At 39.6% G+C, this 17,744-nt stretch overlaps 1 protein-coding gene and 1 long non-coding RNA gene across 2 annotated transcripts; one reads left to right on the forward strand and one right to left on the reverse strand.

Moving 5' to 3' along the window:
• Nucleotides 1-6,261: 6,261 nt before the first annotated feature.
• LOC110384960 (uncharacterized) lies at nt 6,262-7,737 on the forward strand. The gene is made up of 2 exons (XM_038015671.2): nt 6,262-6,355; nt 6,497-7,737. The coding sequence occupies exons 1-2, from the start codon at nt 6,262-6,264 to the stop codon at nt 7,078-7,080; spliced, it is 678 nt and encodes a 225-aa protein (XP_037871599.1). The 3' UTR covers nt 7,081-7,737.
• A 2,970-nt stretch (nt 7,738-10,707) lies between these two features.
• LOC134200211 (uncharacterized) lies at nt 10,708-13,143 on the reverse strand. The gene is made up of 2 exons (XR_009975033.1): nt 11,799-13,143; nt 10,708-11,600 (listed from the first exon to the last, which is right to left on the reverse strand). It is a non-coding gene; the product is annotated as an uncharacterized LOC134200211 (long non-coding RNA).
• Between the last annotated feature and the right edge of the window lie 4,601 nt (nt 13,144-17,744).

Raw genomic sequence — 17,744 nt, forward strand, 5'->3', positions numbered from 1 at the left:
AATACTGGAAGAAAATATTATGGAAATATTTTGTTGATTTAGCCTGAACTTGAAATAATATTCCTTTTTAGATCAACCAATAGTATTAACCAAATCTTATTTTATCTAATATTTATCCTGTTAATAGTTTCTTATTAACAAGCATGTATCATTTCCAGTGATGGATTTCTGGATGGTGTATTTTCGAGAGGTTCCATTAATTTCAATGATTGAGTATCAGAAGCTATCTATTTAATTCCTAATTACATGTTTATAAAGACAGAACCCTAACGCTCACGGAAAGGCGATCATTAACAGTGATATTTTGTTATCATTCAATAACATTAAAATATCTTTTAACAAAATAGTTGGATTAGATTTATCTATATCAAATGTACGGTACTACCTATATCTTTTTAAATCATTACGATTATATATATGCATGTAATGGTAACAACAATAAATATTGTGAGACGCATAAATAACAGAAGCTGTCTGAAAGGTTTTGCCACAGCAGAATTATTGAATCAGTTGCACAAATTTCTTCCACTAATTGCGTAATTACGCATATATATTTTTCCTTCTTCCTGTCTATGAATATTTAAATGCCAGCTATTTTGAATCATAGACCTATATAGTAGGGACACGACATATTGTTCTATACGTACAATTGCTTATACCTAGTCAGGTCATAAATTCTGTCACATGTTTAATGTAAAATAATTGAAACAAGTTTATTCATTATGTAACCATTCATATACCAAAATGAACTTAACAAAACATAGATTCTTATGACACTAAAGTTTATTCAAAATGACCTCCGTGATTTTGAATACAGGCCTTCAATCTGCGCGGCCAGTCGTCTATCGCAGCACGAACGAGGTCCATGTCAATATCGGCGGCTGCCTTAATGAAGGATGTCTTGAGTGACTCCAAATTGGGATGAAGCTTTGAGCACGCCTTTTCTTCCAAGTGTTGCCATATCTTGTAATCTAACGGATTCAAATCTGGACTGGAGGAGGACCAGTCTTCGTGCCGGATGAAGTCGATTTCACGCGCCGCCAGCCAGTCTTGTGTGCTCTTCGCTCTATAAGCTGGCGCCGAATCTTGTTGGAATACCCAGTGCCTGTTATTGAACATGGTATGAGAAACAGGTTCCACAAGGTTCGTCAGGACTGTATTTTGATACACTACTGCATTCGTTTTTACACCTTTCTCACAAAAATGTACCTCTGTTAAGCCCCAATAAGAAACTCCCAACCATACCATGAGCGAGGATGGAAAATGACCTCGTTGGACACGCGGAATACGGTTGCTCGCTTCTTCACTACTGTGTGCGTACACCTTATCATTTTGTCATTTTGTTTGTTGTAGTTCTCTTCTACGCTAAAAATTTTTTCATCCGAAAAAAGAATTTCCCTATATTTTTTTCCCGCGTACCGCTTCAACAAAGCGCGGCATCTCTTCAGTCTCAGGTCCATTAGACGAGCCTTCAAACGATGTCCTGTTTTTCTTCGATATGCCCGAAGCCCTAAGTCTTCATTTAACACCCTTTTCACCGTGGTTCTGCTTAACCCCATCTGAAGGGCCAACAGTTTCTGCTTACGTTTGGGATTTCTTTGAATTCGCGCCTTCACAGCTTTTATCACTGCTGGAGTCCTAACAGACCGAGGGCGAGCACTTCTTGACCTGTCATCTACACTAGAGTCTTCATTGTATCGTTTGATGGTACGATAAACGAATCTTTTGGTTATATTCAAATTTTTCAGTATGTTAAAAATTTGAATTGGCGCGTAACTGCAACGATGCAACGCAATAACTGCAACACGGTCTTCTTTAAGCGTCCACTCCATATTTAAAAATGAGTAAAATTCTAAAAGTATACATTTTTATTTTCATGAACAATTCGAAATTCGAATTCAATAAACTTTTTTGTGGCCAGCACTCTAAAAGAAAAGTTTTTACTGTGTGACAATACTTATGACCTGACTAGGTATAAATAGCACCCATTTTGAAGGCACATACATAAACATATATCTATCTCGTTCTTACTCAGCACTTTAACTCGCAGGAAAACAATATAACAGTATTTCAGTGCGTACATAAAATGAAACATGAATATACGTAAATGTCTCCGTCTCCGTCTAATGAGGCCGAAAATCCGCCATGTTTAGCGCGCCAAATGTCATTGTCACGTCAGTTCGGCCGTCTGTTTTGGGTTGTACATTATTTATTGACTTTGATATCGATTTAATATGATTGCTTATATAAAATTTCTTATTTTATCATGCTTAAAACATACAAAAATAATAATTAAAACATATTTTATAGGATTTCAAGAAAGTCGTCGGAACTATTTAAATAAAATAGTTTTATAACACTATTGTCAACTCGTTAAATATTTAATAATTAAGTCATTTTAGAGAGGAAGTCACAAGGAATGACGTTTGTAATTTTATTAACGAATAAATGTTCTGTAGGTGTTTTGTTTTTATCAGGCGGTCCCTTGATAAGTTTAAAATTTGAATCACTCTCAAGTGAGAGTGATTCAAATGGTGCGGCGTACCTTCCTTGAGGTGCGTTGCGGTAGTGTGTTACGGACTTTAGAGTCAGCAAAACAATTAAAATAGATTGTAATTGTCTAAGAAAAACACGTACTCAAAATACGATGATAACATTCAGCATGCTAGAAATGGGCAGATGGCACTGTACTACGCCATATCTTTATGTTTTGCGGCAAACGACAACTTTATAAAATCAGTGTAGCAAATTTTAAAAATCGTCATATCGTTTACTTGGCAAATTTGAAGCACGAACTCGTCTTAGATTTCACATAATATCTAAATCACATCATCTTTGCACATAATATACTTACTTCCTATTAAAGTATAAATTCTACAAATACGTTCACTCAACAATATTTAAAATAAAATGAGCCAAGGACGTTTATCGTTAAAACCTACTAACATTAAAATCTTCTGGGCAGCACTAAACCGCCATGTTTTGTGGCCAGATGACGTCACAGTGGCACGAATTTTTTGTTGACGTTTCATTTCCATAGGTTTCCTACTTCAGTGTTTTGAATCAATCAAATTGCAATTTGACTAACTTGAGTAGCTTGAGTAGCTGTCAAATTTTTGTAAAAAATGATCTTGATTCAAACATTATTTTCTGGAAATATAGTTAATCGACGTGAGTGTATCGGATGTACTTTTATATTCGCAACGATCGTAAAAGTTTGTTGTAATGAGTTAGCTGCTTCAGCTCTGCTCACTGCACTCGCTAATTGACTGCTTAGTTAGACATGTTAGAATAGTGTTACGCCGGTAAGAGTAACGCCATCTACCGCCGAATAGTCGAACGAATATTGAAGGATCTAGTAGCAACTAGAACGCTCGAGAGGTACAACGCCATCTATTGTCAGATAGCAGAAATACAATATTAAAAATGTGTGGAATATGCTCGATAATTCTAGGGATGTGCTATCGATTGTAAAAGGGTTACAGAGATGCCATGCAGTCAGTTAGTAATCGGAACTACTCGAAGCGAAACACCGAACGGATCACCTGAAGCGAAGCGGAAGAAGCGAATTGAGAATTTTAAAGTGTTCTGTGTATATTCTAAGTGATAAATACAGTGTTAACTTGTAATTCGGCAGAATTTTATTTATCGCGAACCCCAGTGCGTAACAATTTGGTGCCAGAAGTGAAATAAATAATATCAGTTTTACCGAAGGTCACGGCAGAAGGTATTCGCACCAAAAGTCAGCGGCAGCAAGAAATGGACCGAAGGCGGATTGAAGGTTCTGCAACGCCGACCTAGGAACCGCAAGGTGAAACGGCGGCAACGGAGTCAACCTCGGGTACATCGGGTGTTTCTCCGGTGGTGGTAGCTCCTGACTTTGCGGCTATAATGGCGTTTTTACAGGAGCAGGTCTGTCGCCAGAAAGAGCAGGCCCGTCGTCAGGAAGAGGAGCTGGTTCGCAAGCTGGAGGAGCGGGCCTGTCGTTAGGAGGAACAGACCCGTCGCCAGGAGGAGGAGCTGGTTCGCAGGTTGGAGGAACAGTCCCGGCGCCAGGAAGAGCAGGCATGTTGACAGGAGGACCAGATGCTCCTAATAAAAAATTTAAGAGATACATTCGGCAAAGACTTGACGGAGATAAAAGAGCAGGTCCAACAGCCCGAGGACCGTATTTCACAGCACGAGAGCCTGAATGCCAAAACTGAGGTTCAAGTAGTGGCTGTGAAGAAGATCCTGGAAGACATGAAAACAGGAACAGTAATTTCAGCCTCAGTTACTGCTGCTCCTTTCTTGCGGGGTTTCAAAGTTATGCCACTCGATGGAACAACCTCGTGGCTAGCCCACAGGATCCAGTTTGAGGCGGTTATGAAAGCAAACGGCTGGAGCAAGTCACAAGCCATGACGGCGCTTACTCTGGAACTCCGCGAACCAGCTTTGACCACCCTGGAAGCCTTAGATAAGAATGTTACATATGAGCAACTTGTGGAGGCGTTGGAATCCAGATATGGAGACGCGCACCCGGAACACGTGTTTCGTGCCCAGTTGAAGGAACGAGTGCAGCGTAGCAACGAAAGTCTTCAACAGTGGGCGCTCGAGATTGAAAAGCTAGTCCGCAAGGCGTACCGCTCTTTACCTGCCCTTATTGACGGTAGCCTGGTACAAGAATTTGTCGACGGTATCCGAGACTTGGAGGTCAGAGCTGCAGTGTGATTGGGTCATCACGAGGCCCTGAAGGACGCCTTAGCGCATGCCTTGGAGGTAGATGCTGTAAGGCAGGATCATCGATCTTATCGTGTCAGAGAGGTGGCAGTTTCACCTGCGCAAGAACGGCCTCAAGGATACGGCCCTCGATGCTACACATATGGCGAAAGAGGTCACCTCCGGCTGAGCTGCCTGGCGAGGGGTACAGCAAAAAGTGAACGTCGAGAAGAAAGGGTGACAAGTACCGCCCAGCAGTAGCAGAGAAACGAGTAAACGTCAGGACTACGGGGCGGGTGCTTGCTGGTGGTCGAACAGCCCCTAAAATTTCGATCTCGCAAGCGCATAATGGGAACTGCCTTGTCATTATAGGCGAGGTAAATGGTCAATTATTTTTTCAGTTTAAAATCAGTGTAGCAAATTTTAAAAATCGTCATATCGTTTACTTGGCAAATTTGAAGCACGAACTCGTCTTAGATTTCACATAATATCTAAATCACATCATCTTTGCACATAATATACTTACTTCCTATTAAAGTATAAATTCTACAAATACGTTCACTCAACAATATTTAAAATAAAATGAGCCAAGAACGTTTATCGTTAAAACCTACTAACATTAAAATCTTCTGGGCAGCACTAAACCGCCATGTTTTGTGGCCAGATGACGTCACAGTGGCACGAATTTTTTGTTGACGTTTCATTTCCATAGGTTTCCTACTTCAGTGTTTTGAATCAATCAAATTGCAATTTGACTAACTTGAGTAGCTTGAGTAGCTGTCAAATTTTTGTAAAAAATGATCTTGATTCAAACATTATTTTCTGGAAATATAGTTAATCGACGTGAGTGTATCGGATGTACTTTTATATTCGCAACGATCGTAAAAGTTTGTTGTAATGAGTTAGCTGCTTCAGCTCTGCTCACTGCACTCGCTAATTGACTGCTTAGTTAGACATGTTAGAATAGTGTTACGCCGGTAAGAGTAACGCCATCTACCGCCGAATAGTCGAACGAATATTGAAGGATCTAGTAGCAACTAGAACGCTCGAGAGGTACAACGCCATCTATTGTCAGATAGCAGAAATACAATATTAAAAATGTGTGGAATATGCTCGATAATTCTAGGGATGTGCTATCGATTGTAAAAGGGTTACAGAGATGCCATGCAGTCAGTTAGTAATCGGAACTACTCGAAGCGAAACACCGAACGGATCACCTGAAGCGAAGCGGAAGAAGCGAATTGAGAATTTTAAAGTGTTCTGTGTATATTCTAAGTGATAAATACAGTGTTAACTTGTAATTCGGCAGAATTTTATTTATCGCGAACCCCAGTGCGTAACAATTTGGTGCCAGAAGTGAAATAAATAATATCAGTTTTACCGAAGGTCACGGCAGAAGGTATTCGCACCAAAAGTCAGCGGCAGCAAGAAATGGACCGAAGGCGGATTGAAGGTTCTGCAACGCCGACCTAGGAACCGCAAGGTGAAACGGCGGCAACGGAGTCAACCTCGGGTACATCGGGTGTTTCTCCGGTGGTGGTAGCTCCTGACTTTGCGGCTATAATGGCGTTTTTACAGGAGCAGGTCTGTCGCCAGAAAGAGCAGGCCCGTCGTCAGGAAGAGGAGCTGGTTCGCAAGCTGGAGGAGCGGGCCTGTCGTTAGGAGGAACAGACCCGTCGCCAGGAGGAGGAGCTGGTTCGCAGGTTGGAGGAACAGTCCCGGCGCCAGGAAGAGCAGGCATGTTGACAGGAGGACCAGATGCTCCTAATAAAAAATTTAAGAGATACATTCGGCAAAGACTTGACGGAGATAAAAGAGCAGGTCCAACAGCCCGAGGACCGTATTTCACAGCACGAGAGCCTGAATGCCAAAACTGAGGTTCAAGTAGTGGCTGTGAAGAAGATCCTGGAAGACATGAAAACAGGAACAGTAATTTCAGCCTCAGTTACTGCTGCTCCTTTCTTGCGGGGTTTCAAAGTTATGCCACTCGATGGAACAACCTCGTGGCTAGCCCACAGGATCCAGTTTGAGGCGGTTATGAAAGCAAACGGCTGGAGCAAGTCACAAGCCATGACGGCGCTTACTCTGGAACTCCGCGAACCAGCTTTGACCACCCTGGAAGCCTTAGATAAGAATGTTACATATGAGCAACTTGTGGAGGCGTTGGAATCCAGATATGGAGACGCGCACCCGGAACACGTGTTTCGTGCCCAGTTGAAGGAACGAGTGCAGCGTAGCAACGAAAGTCTTCAACAGTGGGCGCTCGAGATTGAAAAGCTAGTCCGCAAGGCGTACCGCTCTTTACCTGCCCTTATTGACGGTAGCCTGGTACAAGAATTTGTCGACGGTATCCGAGACTTGGAGGTCAGAGCTGCAGTGTGATTGGGTCATCACGAGGCCCTGAAGGACGCCTTAGCGCATGCCTTGGAGGTAGATGCTGTAAGGCAGGATCATCGATCTTATCGTGTCAGAGAGGTGGCAGTTTCACCTGCGCAAGAACGGCCTCAAGGATACGGCCCTCGATGCTACACATATGGCGAAAGAGGTCACCTCCGGCTGAGCTGCCTGGCGAGGGGTACAGCAAAAAGTGAACGTCGAGAAGAAAGGGTGACAAGTACCGCCCAGCAGTAGCAGAGAAACGAGTAAACGTCAGGACTACGGGGCGGGTGCTTGCTGGTGGTCGAACAGCCCCTAAAATTTCGATCTCGCAAGCGCATAATGGGAACTGCCTTGTCATTATAGGCGAGGTAAATGGTCAATTATTTTTTTTTTATGTGAAACTTCTTTAGGCGCATGAGGGTAAAATTTTTACAGATGTAACGTCACGCAGGTATGCAACGGAAGTGTCGAAAAAGAGAGAGAGAGAGCGATCGAGACCGATTGAGAGAGAGTAAGACAGGGCGAACGTAGCATGAAGCAACTAGCCATGGAGTGAGAGTAGGGAGCAAGCAAGTGAGAAAGATCGAGAGAAAAAGTGAGACAGAATGCTCAGTTCCTACATACTTTAAAACATACGTATAAAGTATTTTATTTTTAATACAGCGCTATCTGTGAGATGTTTTAATACTAACGTGTGTATGAAACCTCTTGTAGTGAATTTTAATTTAGGATATACGTGAAGGTAAAATATCAATTCACAGAGGGCGCTACCTCATACTATAAAAAGTGATTTACAATTATTTACTAATGACAAAATTTTACTATAATATACTTAGATATTTAGGATAATTGTATTTTAATTTTTGAAGGTTTCACTTCTAACACGTGTGAATTGTACACATGTTTTTTTTTATTGCTTAGATGGGTGGACGAGCTCACATCCCACCTGGTGTTAAGTGGTTACTGGAGCCCATAGACAACCACAACGTAAGTGCGCCACCCACCTTGAGATATAAGTTCTAAGGTCTCAAGTATAGTTACAACGGCTGCCCCACCCTTCAAACGCATTACTGCTTCACGGCAGAAATGGGCAGGGTGGTGGTACCCACCCGCGCGGATTCACAAGAGGTCCTACCACCAGTAATTACGCAAATTATAATTTTGCGGGTTTCATTTTTATTACACGATGTTATTCCTTCACCGTGCAAATCAATCGTGAACATTTGTTGAGTACGTATTTCATCAGAAAAATTGGTACCCGCCTGCGGGATTCGAACACCGGTGCATCGCTACATACGAATGCACCGGACGTCTTATACTTTAGGCCACAACGACTTCGTCCTTCTGTCTTCCGAATAAAATTTTACATATCGGGTAAGATCGTGTGCGACATCACTTGATATGAAGAACTTATAGGTACACCTATGCGGAAAAATGTTTAAAGACCCTAATGATAGTAGACTCCTTGTGTAATGAGTAGCGGGTATGGGAATTTGAGGTTGCTGAAACTTCATTCTTGTCTGTTAAGTTAGTGATACTTACAATGTGGTGTTTATGTATACTCTAAGGCGTACGCTCTACGCTAACCGGTTAATGCTAGATTGGTTGTGAGCGTAACCTAATTAGTATAAAAGAATCGAGTCTGTTCACGAATCCGGAATCACAACGCATTGAAATTTACTGGATGATAACTGAGAAAATTATGAAAAATATTATTATGCTAATATGATAATCAACAGTTGATTAATTAGCATTTTATCATTATCGATACGGATACAATAGTTGATTCAGATTTAAGATAATAGATTAGATATAATTGACGCACTTAGTCATTGTTGTTCAGTCTATCAAAATAATAAAAATAATAAAATAGTCCTAATAAATAGGCTTAACGTGGGCATTGTCGATTTGCGCGAACTTCGAGAACCGCTCACCGTCAGACGGACAATTAATTCATACTAGTGGTCCCGCAGTAGTCGAAATTCGACTATAATTAATTGAAATTATAGGTTTCAACATTATTATGGTTCTATTGTTACAGATTTCGCCAAGACTACACTATAGACAAATACTCGTAATATTAAAGATAAATAATATTAATCTATTCTCAATTTGACTACAGACTTTAGGCAATAACAAAAGTTTGACAATAAACAAAGAGTTTCAGAAAATGTTGTTTAATTCGTGTTTTCAATAATCAACTATAAGACTTTTCCCGACATCTATTGGCGAATAATAATACTATTTTTCTTAATTGAGGGCAACTACCCGCTATAAAGACAAGATGGCGCTATCAAAAAAAAAAACCGAGCAACGCTCAGTCATCATCTATTAGTTTTAATCATAGACCTATATATTAAGGAGACGACATATTGTTCTATACGTACAATTGCTTATATAAATAGCACCCATTTTGAAGGCACATACATAACCATATATCTATCTCGTTCTTACTCAGCACTTTAATTCGCAGGAAAACAATATAACAGTATTTCAGTGCGTACATAAAATGAAACATGAATATACGTAAATATCTCCGTCTCCGTCTAATGAGGCCGAAAATCCGCCATGTTGAGCGCACCAAATGTCATTTTGACGTCAGTTCGGCCGTCTGTTTTGGGTTGTACATTATTTATTGACTTTGATATCGATTTAATATGATTGCTTATATAAAATTTCATATTTTATCATGCTTAAAACATACAAAAATAATAATTAAAACGTATTTTATAGGATCTCAAGAAAGTCGATGCCCCAAAACTATTATCTACCTATATATATTTAAATTCATTATGGAGCCCTCATCCGAAAAATCGGACACCATTTTTCAGTCGGAATCTATTGATCATGACACTAATCATAAATACCTCTTTAAAATATGTCATCAAAACATATTTAGACATTCTGTTTAGATATTTCGGGAAAAAGGCTACCGACAAAATCTCTTCGGAACTATTTAAATAAAATAGTTCTATGCCGCGGTGAATAAAACACTATTGTAAATTCGTTAAATATTTAATGATTAAGTGATCTTAGAGAGGAAGTCACAAGGAATGACGTTTGTAATTAATGAATAAATGTTCTGTAGGTGTTTTTTTTCACGCGGTCCCTTGATAAGTTTACAATTTGAATCACTCTCAAGTGAAAGTGATTCAAATGGTGCGGCGCACCTTCCTTGAGGTGCGTTGCTGTAGTCTGTTACGGACTTTAGAGTCAGCAAAACAATTAAAATAGATTGTAATAGTCTAAGAAAAACACGTACTCAAAATACGATAACATTTAGCATGCTAGAAATGGTCAGATGGCACTGTACTACGCCATATCTTTATGCTTTGCGACAAACGACAACTTTATAAAATCAGTGTAGCAACTTTTAAAAATCATCATATCGTTTACTTGGCAAATTCAAAGGACGAACTTGTCTTAGATTTCACATAATATCTAAATCATATCATAATTGCACATAACAATATACCTACATACTTCCCATTAAAGTATAAATTCTACAAAAAAATAATACTCAACAACTTCGATCAATAATAGTACTAGATTAAAGATCAGGAACAAAAATAAGACGCTCCAGTGGCCACGTTTGCAGACACGAAAACATCTTCATTTCTTAGAAAAAAGTTTAATAATGTTAACGACTTCAGTTTATTATAAACCTTAATACTTAAACATAAAGTTTAATTACCATTGCAAAATATATGTATTTAGGTCCTTTCGTCAGAAAAAGAATATTATGGAATAAATTTAAAATGTCACTTGAACATAAAAAGACATCAGTACAAAAATATTTATTCTAAAATGATACTTAAAGCCTAATTTATAAGGTTAAAAATATTTGTTTAAAATTTCGTGCTTATTGTATTGTGGAACTAGATGTAGTCCTTGGTATTACATTTCAATGCTCAGAACACAGTAAGTATTGAAAGACATAGAGTTGCAGAATATACATATTTGTTTTAGGTTTGTTTTGTATGGTCGCAACTATTTTTGACCGATTCAAAAAAGTAGTAGATAATATTTTACATTGCCGCTATTACAACAAATAGGTGATAAAAAATAAAATTGAATAAAGTAAAAAAAAATATGAAAGGAAACACGAAACATGTTTTCCACGTATTCTTTAAACAGAAGTAATTAAAACAATAATGTATGTTTCATTACCTTTAAACAGATTCAGTTTGTTATAAAGCTGTCTTTTAGAAGTCATTTTTATATGAGCGGTTTCTTTTTTACAAATATAATGTAATCTTATATCAATTAATTTTTCTATAATCAGTTTAATTTAGGCTTATTTTATGGCTGTGTTCGTTTCCCCCAGAAAACAAATCCTTTTCAGCATATACGCTTAAAATATTTACACATACATATAAAGTTTTTTTAATACTTTTTTGCATTGATTTGCCACCACCATTGAACAATTCTAGAATTTTTATAAGAGTTCTATATTTCTTCTCCTCTTTCTTTCGCGACAATATATATCCATTGTGCACAGCGACAAGGGGCTACTAGGAAATCTACAAACAAAAATAACATTATAAAATAACAAAACTACTCTATGCATTTCCTGTTCAAGAATTGGTGATGTTTGTTACAATAGTTGGTGCCTTGTTGCAAACATTGGCCAAACAATTACAATATTCGTAAATTGTGTTTTATTTACAATATAATTGTGTTTATTATTTTATGAAAAACACTTAATAATATAAATTTACCAAAAAAAGATATTCCTTCCAAAACCTTGGTGTTACGGTGGTTTTTTACTCAGTTTTTGAACGCGCATTGCAGCGTTTTGACGTCTTAGTGTTGGCTATGATTGGACCATACTAATTTGAAATAAGACCACAAAATTATTTGTGGTCTTATTAAATTTTTCGGGCCGTTTTTGAAGCGCTAATCGCGAATCTAGTAGTATTATTGATCGAAGCTCAACAATATTAAAAATAAAATGAGCCAAGAACGTTTATCGATAAAACCTGATAACATTGAAATCTTTTGTACAACACTAAAACCGCCATGTTTTGTGGTCAGGTGACGTCACAGTGGCACGAATTTTTTGTTGACATTTTATTTCCATAGGTTTCCTACTCCGGTGGTTTTAATCCATATATTTTAAAAAAATATTAGCATTCTGCAATTTTTGTTTATATTCTCTACAAGTGTGGAAAATTTCATACTTCTCCGTCTGCGCAATTTTTTAAAAAGGGGTACAAAGTTTTTGCTTCACGTATTATTATACTTTTATATTTTAATGGCTCTAAAAAGTACGATACCTGAACTTAATGTCAGTTAGATTTGATCTTAAGCCGATGAATTGCCAATGTTATGTACGCCGTTATTGTCACATGCATCAGGCCATAAATTAAATGGTTTGTTATTTTCAATGTTAAATGTTTGTGATGTGGCAGTACTTTTTTTAAATAAATAAATAAGCTATAGGATCTTTTCACCCATAATAGCTTGCCGACAATCAAACGACGAAAATGGTATACGACTCCGACTTCATGTATCATTTTGTTATCCTTCCCTTTTTATCTCACGCGTGTGAGACAATGAGTCATAGTATATCATAGCGCTCAGGAAATATTGTTGAGGAAGGTTTTTCGTAAACCTCTACGTGGCAAATGGGGTCTATAAAATCCCCTGTCGATTAACGAATCGGTTCTAGGTAGTAGGCATCAATACGGTTTCAGTGGAGGGCGGTGTCACGGTACAAAGGAACTATTGAAATGTGAATATGTTTTACCAACACATCAAGCAAGTACTTATGAGCTGTTTAGACGAGGGTTTGTTGTAAAAATAAAATGTAAAGATAGGTACTGCGCTCTGTACTAGGCTCTGTATTTTAAAATTTAATTTAACAAGAAAATTTTCTGACATTGTAATATATGTGCATAATTTTGTTCTTAATTATGAATAAATTTAATTTATGTAACTATAAAGACGAAGTTTACCAATTCATGAGATACCTTCCAGCAAACTACTACAAGAGAAAAATGAGATGTAAATGTGGGCTGTGCAACACCAAAATTCGTACTTCGTTCTACACGACAGAGTTCGTTTGTCATTTTGCAATCGTCTTTGTAGTAACTTTGCATTGCTATCACGTCACTAGTACCTTATGCTCTTGAAGCTTTTATTTATAAACCGGCTGACCCGGCAGACTTCGTAGTACGCCAAGCGATTTATAATAAACTAGCGACCCGCCCTCGCTTCGCTTCGGAAACATTAAAACACACATGAAACAAAAAAAAAAAAAAAATTTTTTTAAAAAAGTAGCCTATGTTCATCAGGGACAATGTCGGCTTCTAATGGAAAAAGAATTTTTCAAATCGGTCCAGTAGTTTCGGAGCCTATTCGAAACAAACAAACAAACAAATCTTTCCTCTTTATAATATTAGTATAGATAGTATAGAAGACCTAAACTTTTGTATAAAATAAACTTAAAACAAACAAACGGAATCCGTTCGACGGGGGACACATCACAGGAAAAACAAAATTGTTATTTTTATTTAATTCCGAGCATATTTATCTACCTTCTAAACCTTCTCTGGACTTCCACAAATAATTCAAGACTAAAATTAGCCAAATCGGTCTAGCCGTTCTCGAGTTTTAGCGAGACTAACGAACAGCTATTAATTTTTTTTTTTTTTATTGCTTAGATGGCTGGACGAGTTCACAGCCCACCTGGTGTTAAGTGGTTACTGGAGCCCATAGACATCTACAACGTAGACGCGCCACCCACCTTGAGATACAATTTCTAAAGTCTCAGTATAGTTACAACGGCTGCCCCACCCTTCAAACCGAAACGCATTACTGCTTCACGGCAGAAATAGGCAGGGCGGTGGTACCTACCCGCGCGGACTCACAAGTGGTCCTACCACCAGTAAAATTATATATATTATTATTTATATTATTATATAGAGAGAAGAAGATAATAATATGAAGATTGCTTACGTTAGGCTGGTAGACTATTGTTATTTCGGCATAGAGAACGTAACTTACTCAAACAGGAGCGATAGATATCGTCGGTATATGCTGGCTCGCTTTTGGTTGGCGTTTCGTAGATATTCTCAATGGAAAAATCACGTACACGTACGTGCAAAATAATTATCATGAGCAAAATATACCGTAAACGAAACTCAGAATATTTAGAGCTTGTGATATCCTGACGACGTCAGGTTTTGTGAAAGCTTGACTAGTTAATTAGGATAGAGTTAGTTAGAGAGATAATTAGAGAGTTAATTAGAAGAGCTTATAGTGTTTTTGTTATTCGTAATTGAATAGGAATTATTTATAGTTAAAATTCTTTCTAGTTAATAATAGTTTTGAGGAAATAGTATAATTGAAATAAAGCCTTAAAACTACTGAAAATTAAACGAAACTTTGGTTGTCGTCGGTGGTGGTGGTAAGGTCACCAGTGCCAGTACGTATTCGTTACGATTTATTGCTTTTGTCTATTTTGTATTATTGTGTTTGAACTTGCTACCGCTTTATCTGTGCCTTCTGTACTCCGTAATTTCTCCTTCTAAATATCGCTATACTATCTGTGATTGGAAATAAACTGTCCATCCAATTACGGACTCGTTATTGTGCCGCCCGGCACTGGTGACCTTACCACCACCACCGACGACAACCAAACTGGTGACCCCGACGTGATGTGAACACGCAACCTTCTGATTCATCTTCAGCGCATCAAGAACTTCGGCTACCACAATCCCCCCGCATTCTCGCAGATAAAAGCACGTCATTGACAGTCGTCCCACAGCAAGCCAGCATCGCAGCCTCAACAGGACCATCGCAGCCGACTCACCGCGCTTCCTGGTCCTACGGCACGCAACTGCCTCATCACGCCGCTACAGTTCATCGCAGCCCACGACCGGATCATCAACGCTTGGGGTCACACATCTCCGGCGTGGCAGCTCTGCATCACATGGACTACGCACGACACGCACGCAGCATTCAAGCTCAGTCTCGACTCACCGCAGACTTCGAGCAGCACTGGCGACAATCACGCAGCATTCAGCTCAGTTTCGACTCACTGCAAACTTCGAGCAGCACTGGCGACACGCACGCAGCATTCAAGCTCAGCCTCGACTCACCGCAGGCTTCGAGCAGCACTGGCCCTTGCAAGCTAATCTCAGCACGGACAACGCTAACTAAAAATGACACGACCTCCAGTCTCGGAGGGGAGTGATGTGGCGGGTAGCCATCATACAACGCAAGATAATTGACAGATGCCTGAATCTCGCTTACGACATTTTCAAGATAAAGCGCATATATACAAGTTCCGAACATCAACATTCGGACCGTCGGTCTACCGAGCAATATCATCCGCTCGGTGGAAGATCTTTCCTTTCGTCGTTAAGACACCCAAAGAAACTCAGAGTATTTAGAGCTTGCACGTCCTGACGAGGGCATGTTGTAAGAAAACTTGACTAGGTAATTAACGATTTCCCAAACGCTTTAAATTTGGGAATATGTGTAGCATTTTTGTCATACGTAATTAAATAGGAATTAGTTATAGTTAAAATGCTAAAAATGAAAAATAACAGTTTTTCGGAAATGATATAATTGAAATAAAGCCTTAAAACTACTTTGTATTAAAAACAAATATAATAAAGTCATTTTTAACAAGAGAACACTAATAAGTACAGTAATAATAATCGGCGATGCCAATTTGCCAATGCAAACCTTCCTTAAACGTCTGCAAGAAGGAAACTTATAAAAAGAGACTTGATTCAGTTTTGACTGTTTAGTATTTTCTGCGGTTGTCTGTGGAATCACGTTGCCACCCATCTTGGGAAATAAGGTCGAAGGTTTAATTGTGTTGTATAAAGACTGGCCCATCCTTCAAGCCAGAACGCATGACTGCTTCGTGACAGAAATAGACAGGACATCTAAACGTGCAGACCATACACCCTCTCTACCATTAGTAAAGTGCAATTGACGATTGCATTACACCTGGATATTGCCCAGAAAACGCCACCGCGTCGTTGCCCATTCACCGGTAAATTGCTTACTCGTCTTTAACGCCACCCATAGCACTTTTCAATATATATTTTTCAATATTGCCTTGTTTGGAATGAATTGGTTTATATCAAACCAGCCGTTCCACATTGTCAAACTCTCGTCAATAGCTATATTTTGAGCTGAATTGTACAATTTCGAAAAAAAAAAACCATTTAAATGGTCTATTAACCCGGCCTGAGTGAGGTGAGGTATGTCATACCCGTGAAGTTTTTAAGCGCAAATTCATTAATATTATTGTTGCTATACGAGTTCTGTTGCAGTAGCTGGAGGTAAGGGTACGGGGACCGAGGTGCGGCATCGAGTTCAGTGTTGCGCCGGCGGCGACTGGGGATACACGAGCGCAAATGTTGCAGGGGTCATACATACCTGTAGTCGGTGCCACATATATGGGTTGACAGTAAGTTTATGATTTATTGTTATTTATAGTATCTTGTGATTTATTTTTAGATTTATCAGGATGTCTTCTGAAGGCAATGGACGTCGGCTTCAAGATTTGTTAGAAAACTTTTCAAGACCCAGTTCCTGTGATTCTGAGAGCGAAGAAGAAATTGAAGTTTCTTAGAGAAGTGAAGAAAGTTATTCGGAGCAAGAGGGTATTGTAGATTGTTTAGAAAAGCTGAAATCTCTGCCCACGGATACTAGTCAGTCATCTGAGGTACCTACGTGGAACTTACAGAAGGTACAGGAGTTGAAATCTTTCAAACTACATTGTCACTGCAGAGGTCTGAAGTCGTCGTGGCCTAAAGGATAAGACGTCCGGTGCATTCGTGTTGAAGCGATGCAACGGTGTTCGAATCCCGCAGGCGGGTACCAATCTTCCTAATGAAATACGTACTCAACAAATGTTCACGATTGACTCCTACCGCCCGATTAGCCTCCTCATGTCTCTAGGCAAACTGTATGAGCGTCTGCTCTACAAACGCCTCAGAGACTTCGTCTCATCCAAGGGCATTCTCATCGACGAACAATTCGGATTCTGTACAAATCACTCATGCGTTCAACAAGTGCACCGCCTCACGGAGCACATTCTTGTGGGGCTTAATCGACCAAAACCGTTATACACGGGAGCTCTCTTCTTGGACGTCGCAAAAGCGTTCGACAAAGTCTGGCACAACGGTTTGATTTTTAAACTATTCAACATGGGCGTGCCGGATAGTCTCGTGCTCATCATACGGGACTTCTTGTCGAACCGCTCTTTTCGATATCGAGTCGAGGGAACCCGCTCCTCCCCACGATCTCTCACAGCTGGAGTCCCGCAAGGCTATGTCCTCTCCCCCCTCCTATTTAGCTTATTCGTCAACGATATTCCCCGGTCGCCACCGACCCAGTTAGTTTTATTCGCCGACGACACGACTGTTTACTATTCCAGTAGAAACAAGTCCCTAATCGCGAAGAAGCTTCAGAGCGCAGCCCTAGCCCTAGGACAGTGATTCCGAAAATGGCGCATAGACATCAACCCAGCGAAAAGTACTGCGGTGCTATTTCAGAGGGGAAGCTCCACACGGATTTCCTCCCGGATTAGGAGGAGGAATCTCACACCCCCGATTACTCTCTTTAGACAGCCCATACCCTGGGCCAGGAAGGTCAAGTACCTGGGCGTTACCCTGGACGCATCGATGACATTCCGC

The sequence above is a fragment of the Bombyx mori genome, chromosome 15 (genome assembly GCF_030269925.1).
Source record: "Bombyx mori chromosome 15, ASM3026992v2".
Classification (NCBI taxonomy): Eukaryota; Metazoa; Arthropoda; class Insecta; order Lepidoptera; family Bombycidae; genus Bombyx; species Bombyx mori.

Coding starts and splice junctions, on each gene's coding strand:
- LOC110384960 (XM_038015671.2), top strand. CDS start 6,262: ATGGCGTTTTTACAGGAGCAGGTCTGTCGCCAGAAAGAGCAGGCCCGT. Junction 6,356..6,496: donor GCTGGAGGAGCGGGCCTGTC/GTTAGGAGGAAC, acceptor CATTCGGCAAAG/ACTTGACGGAGATAAAAGAG.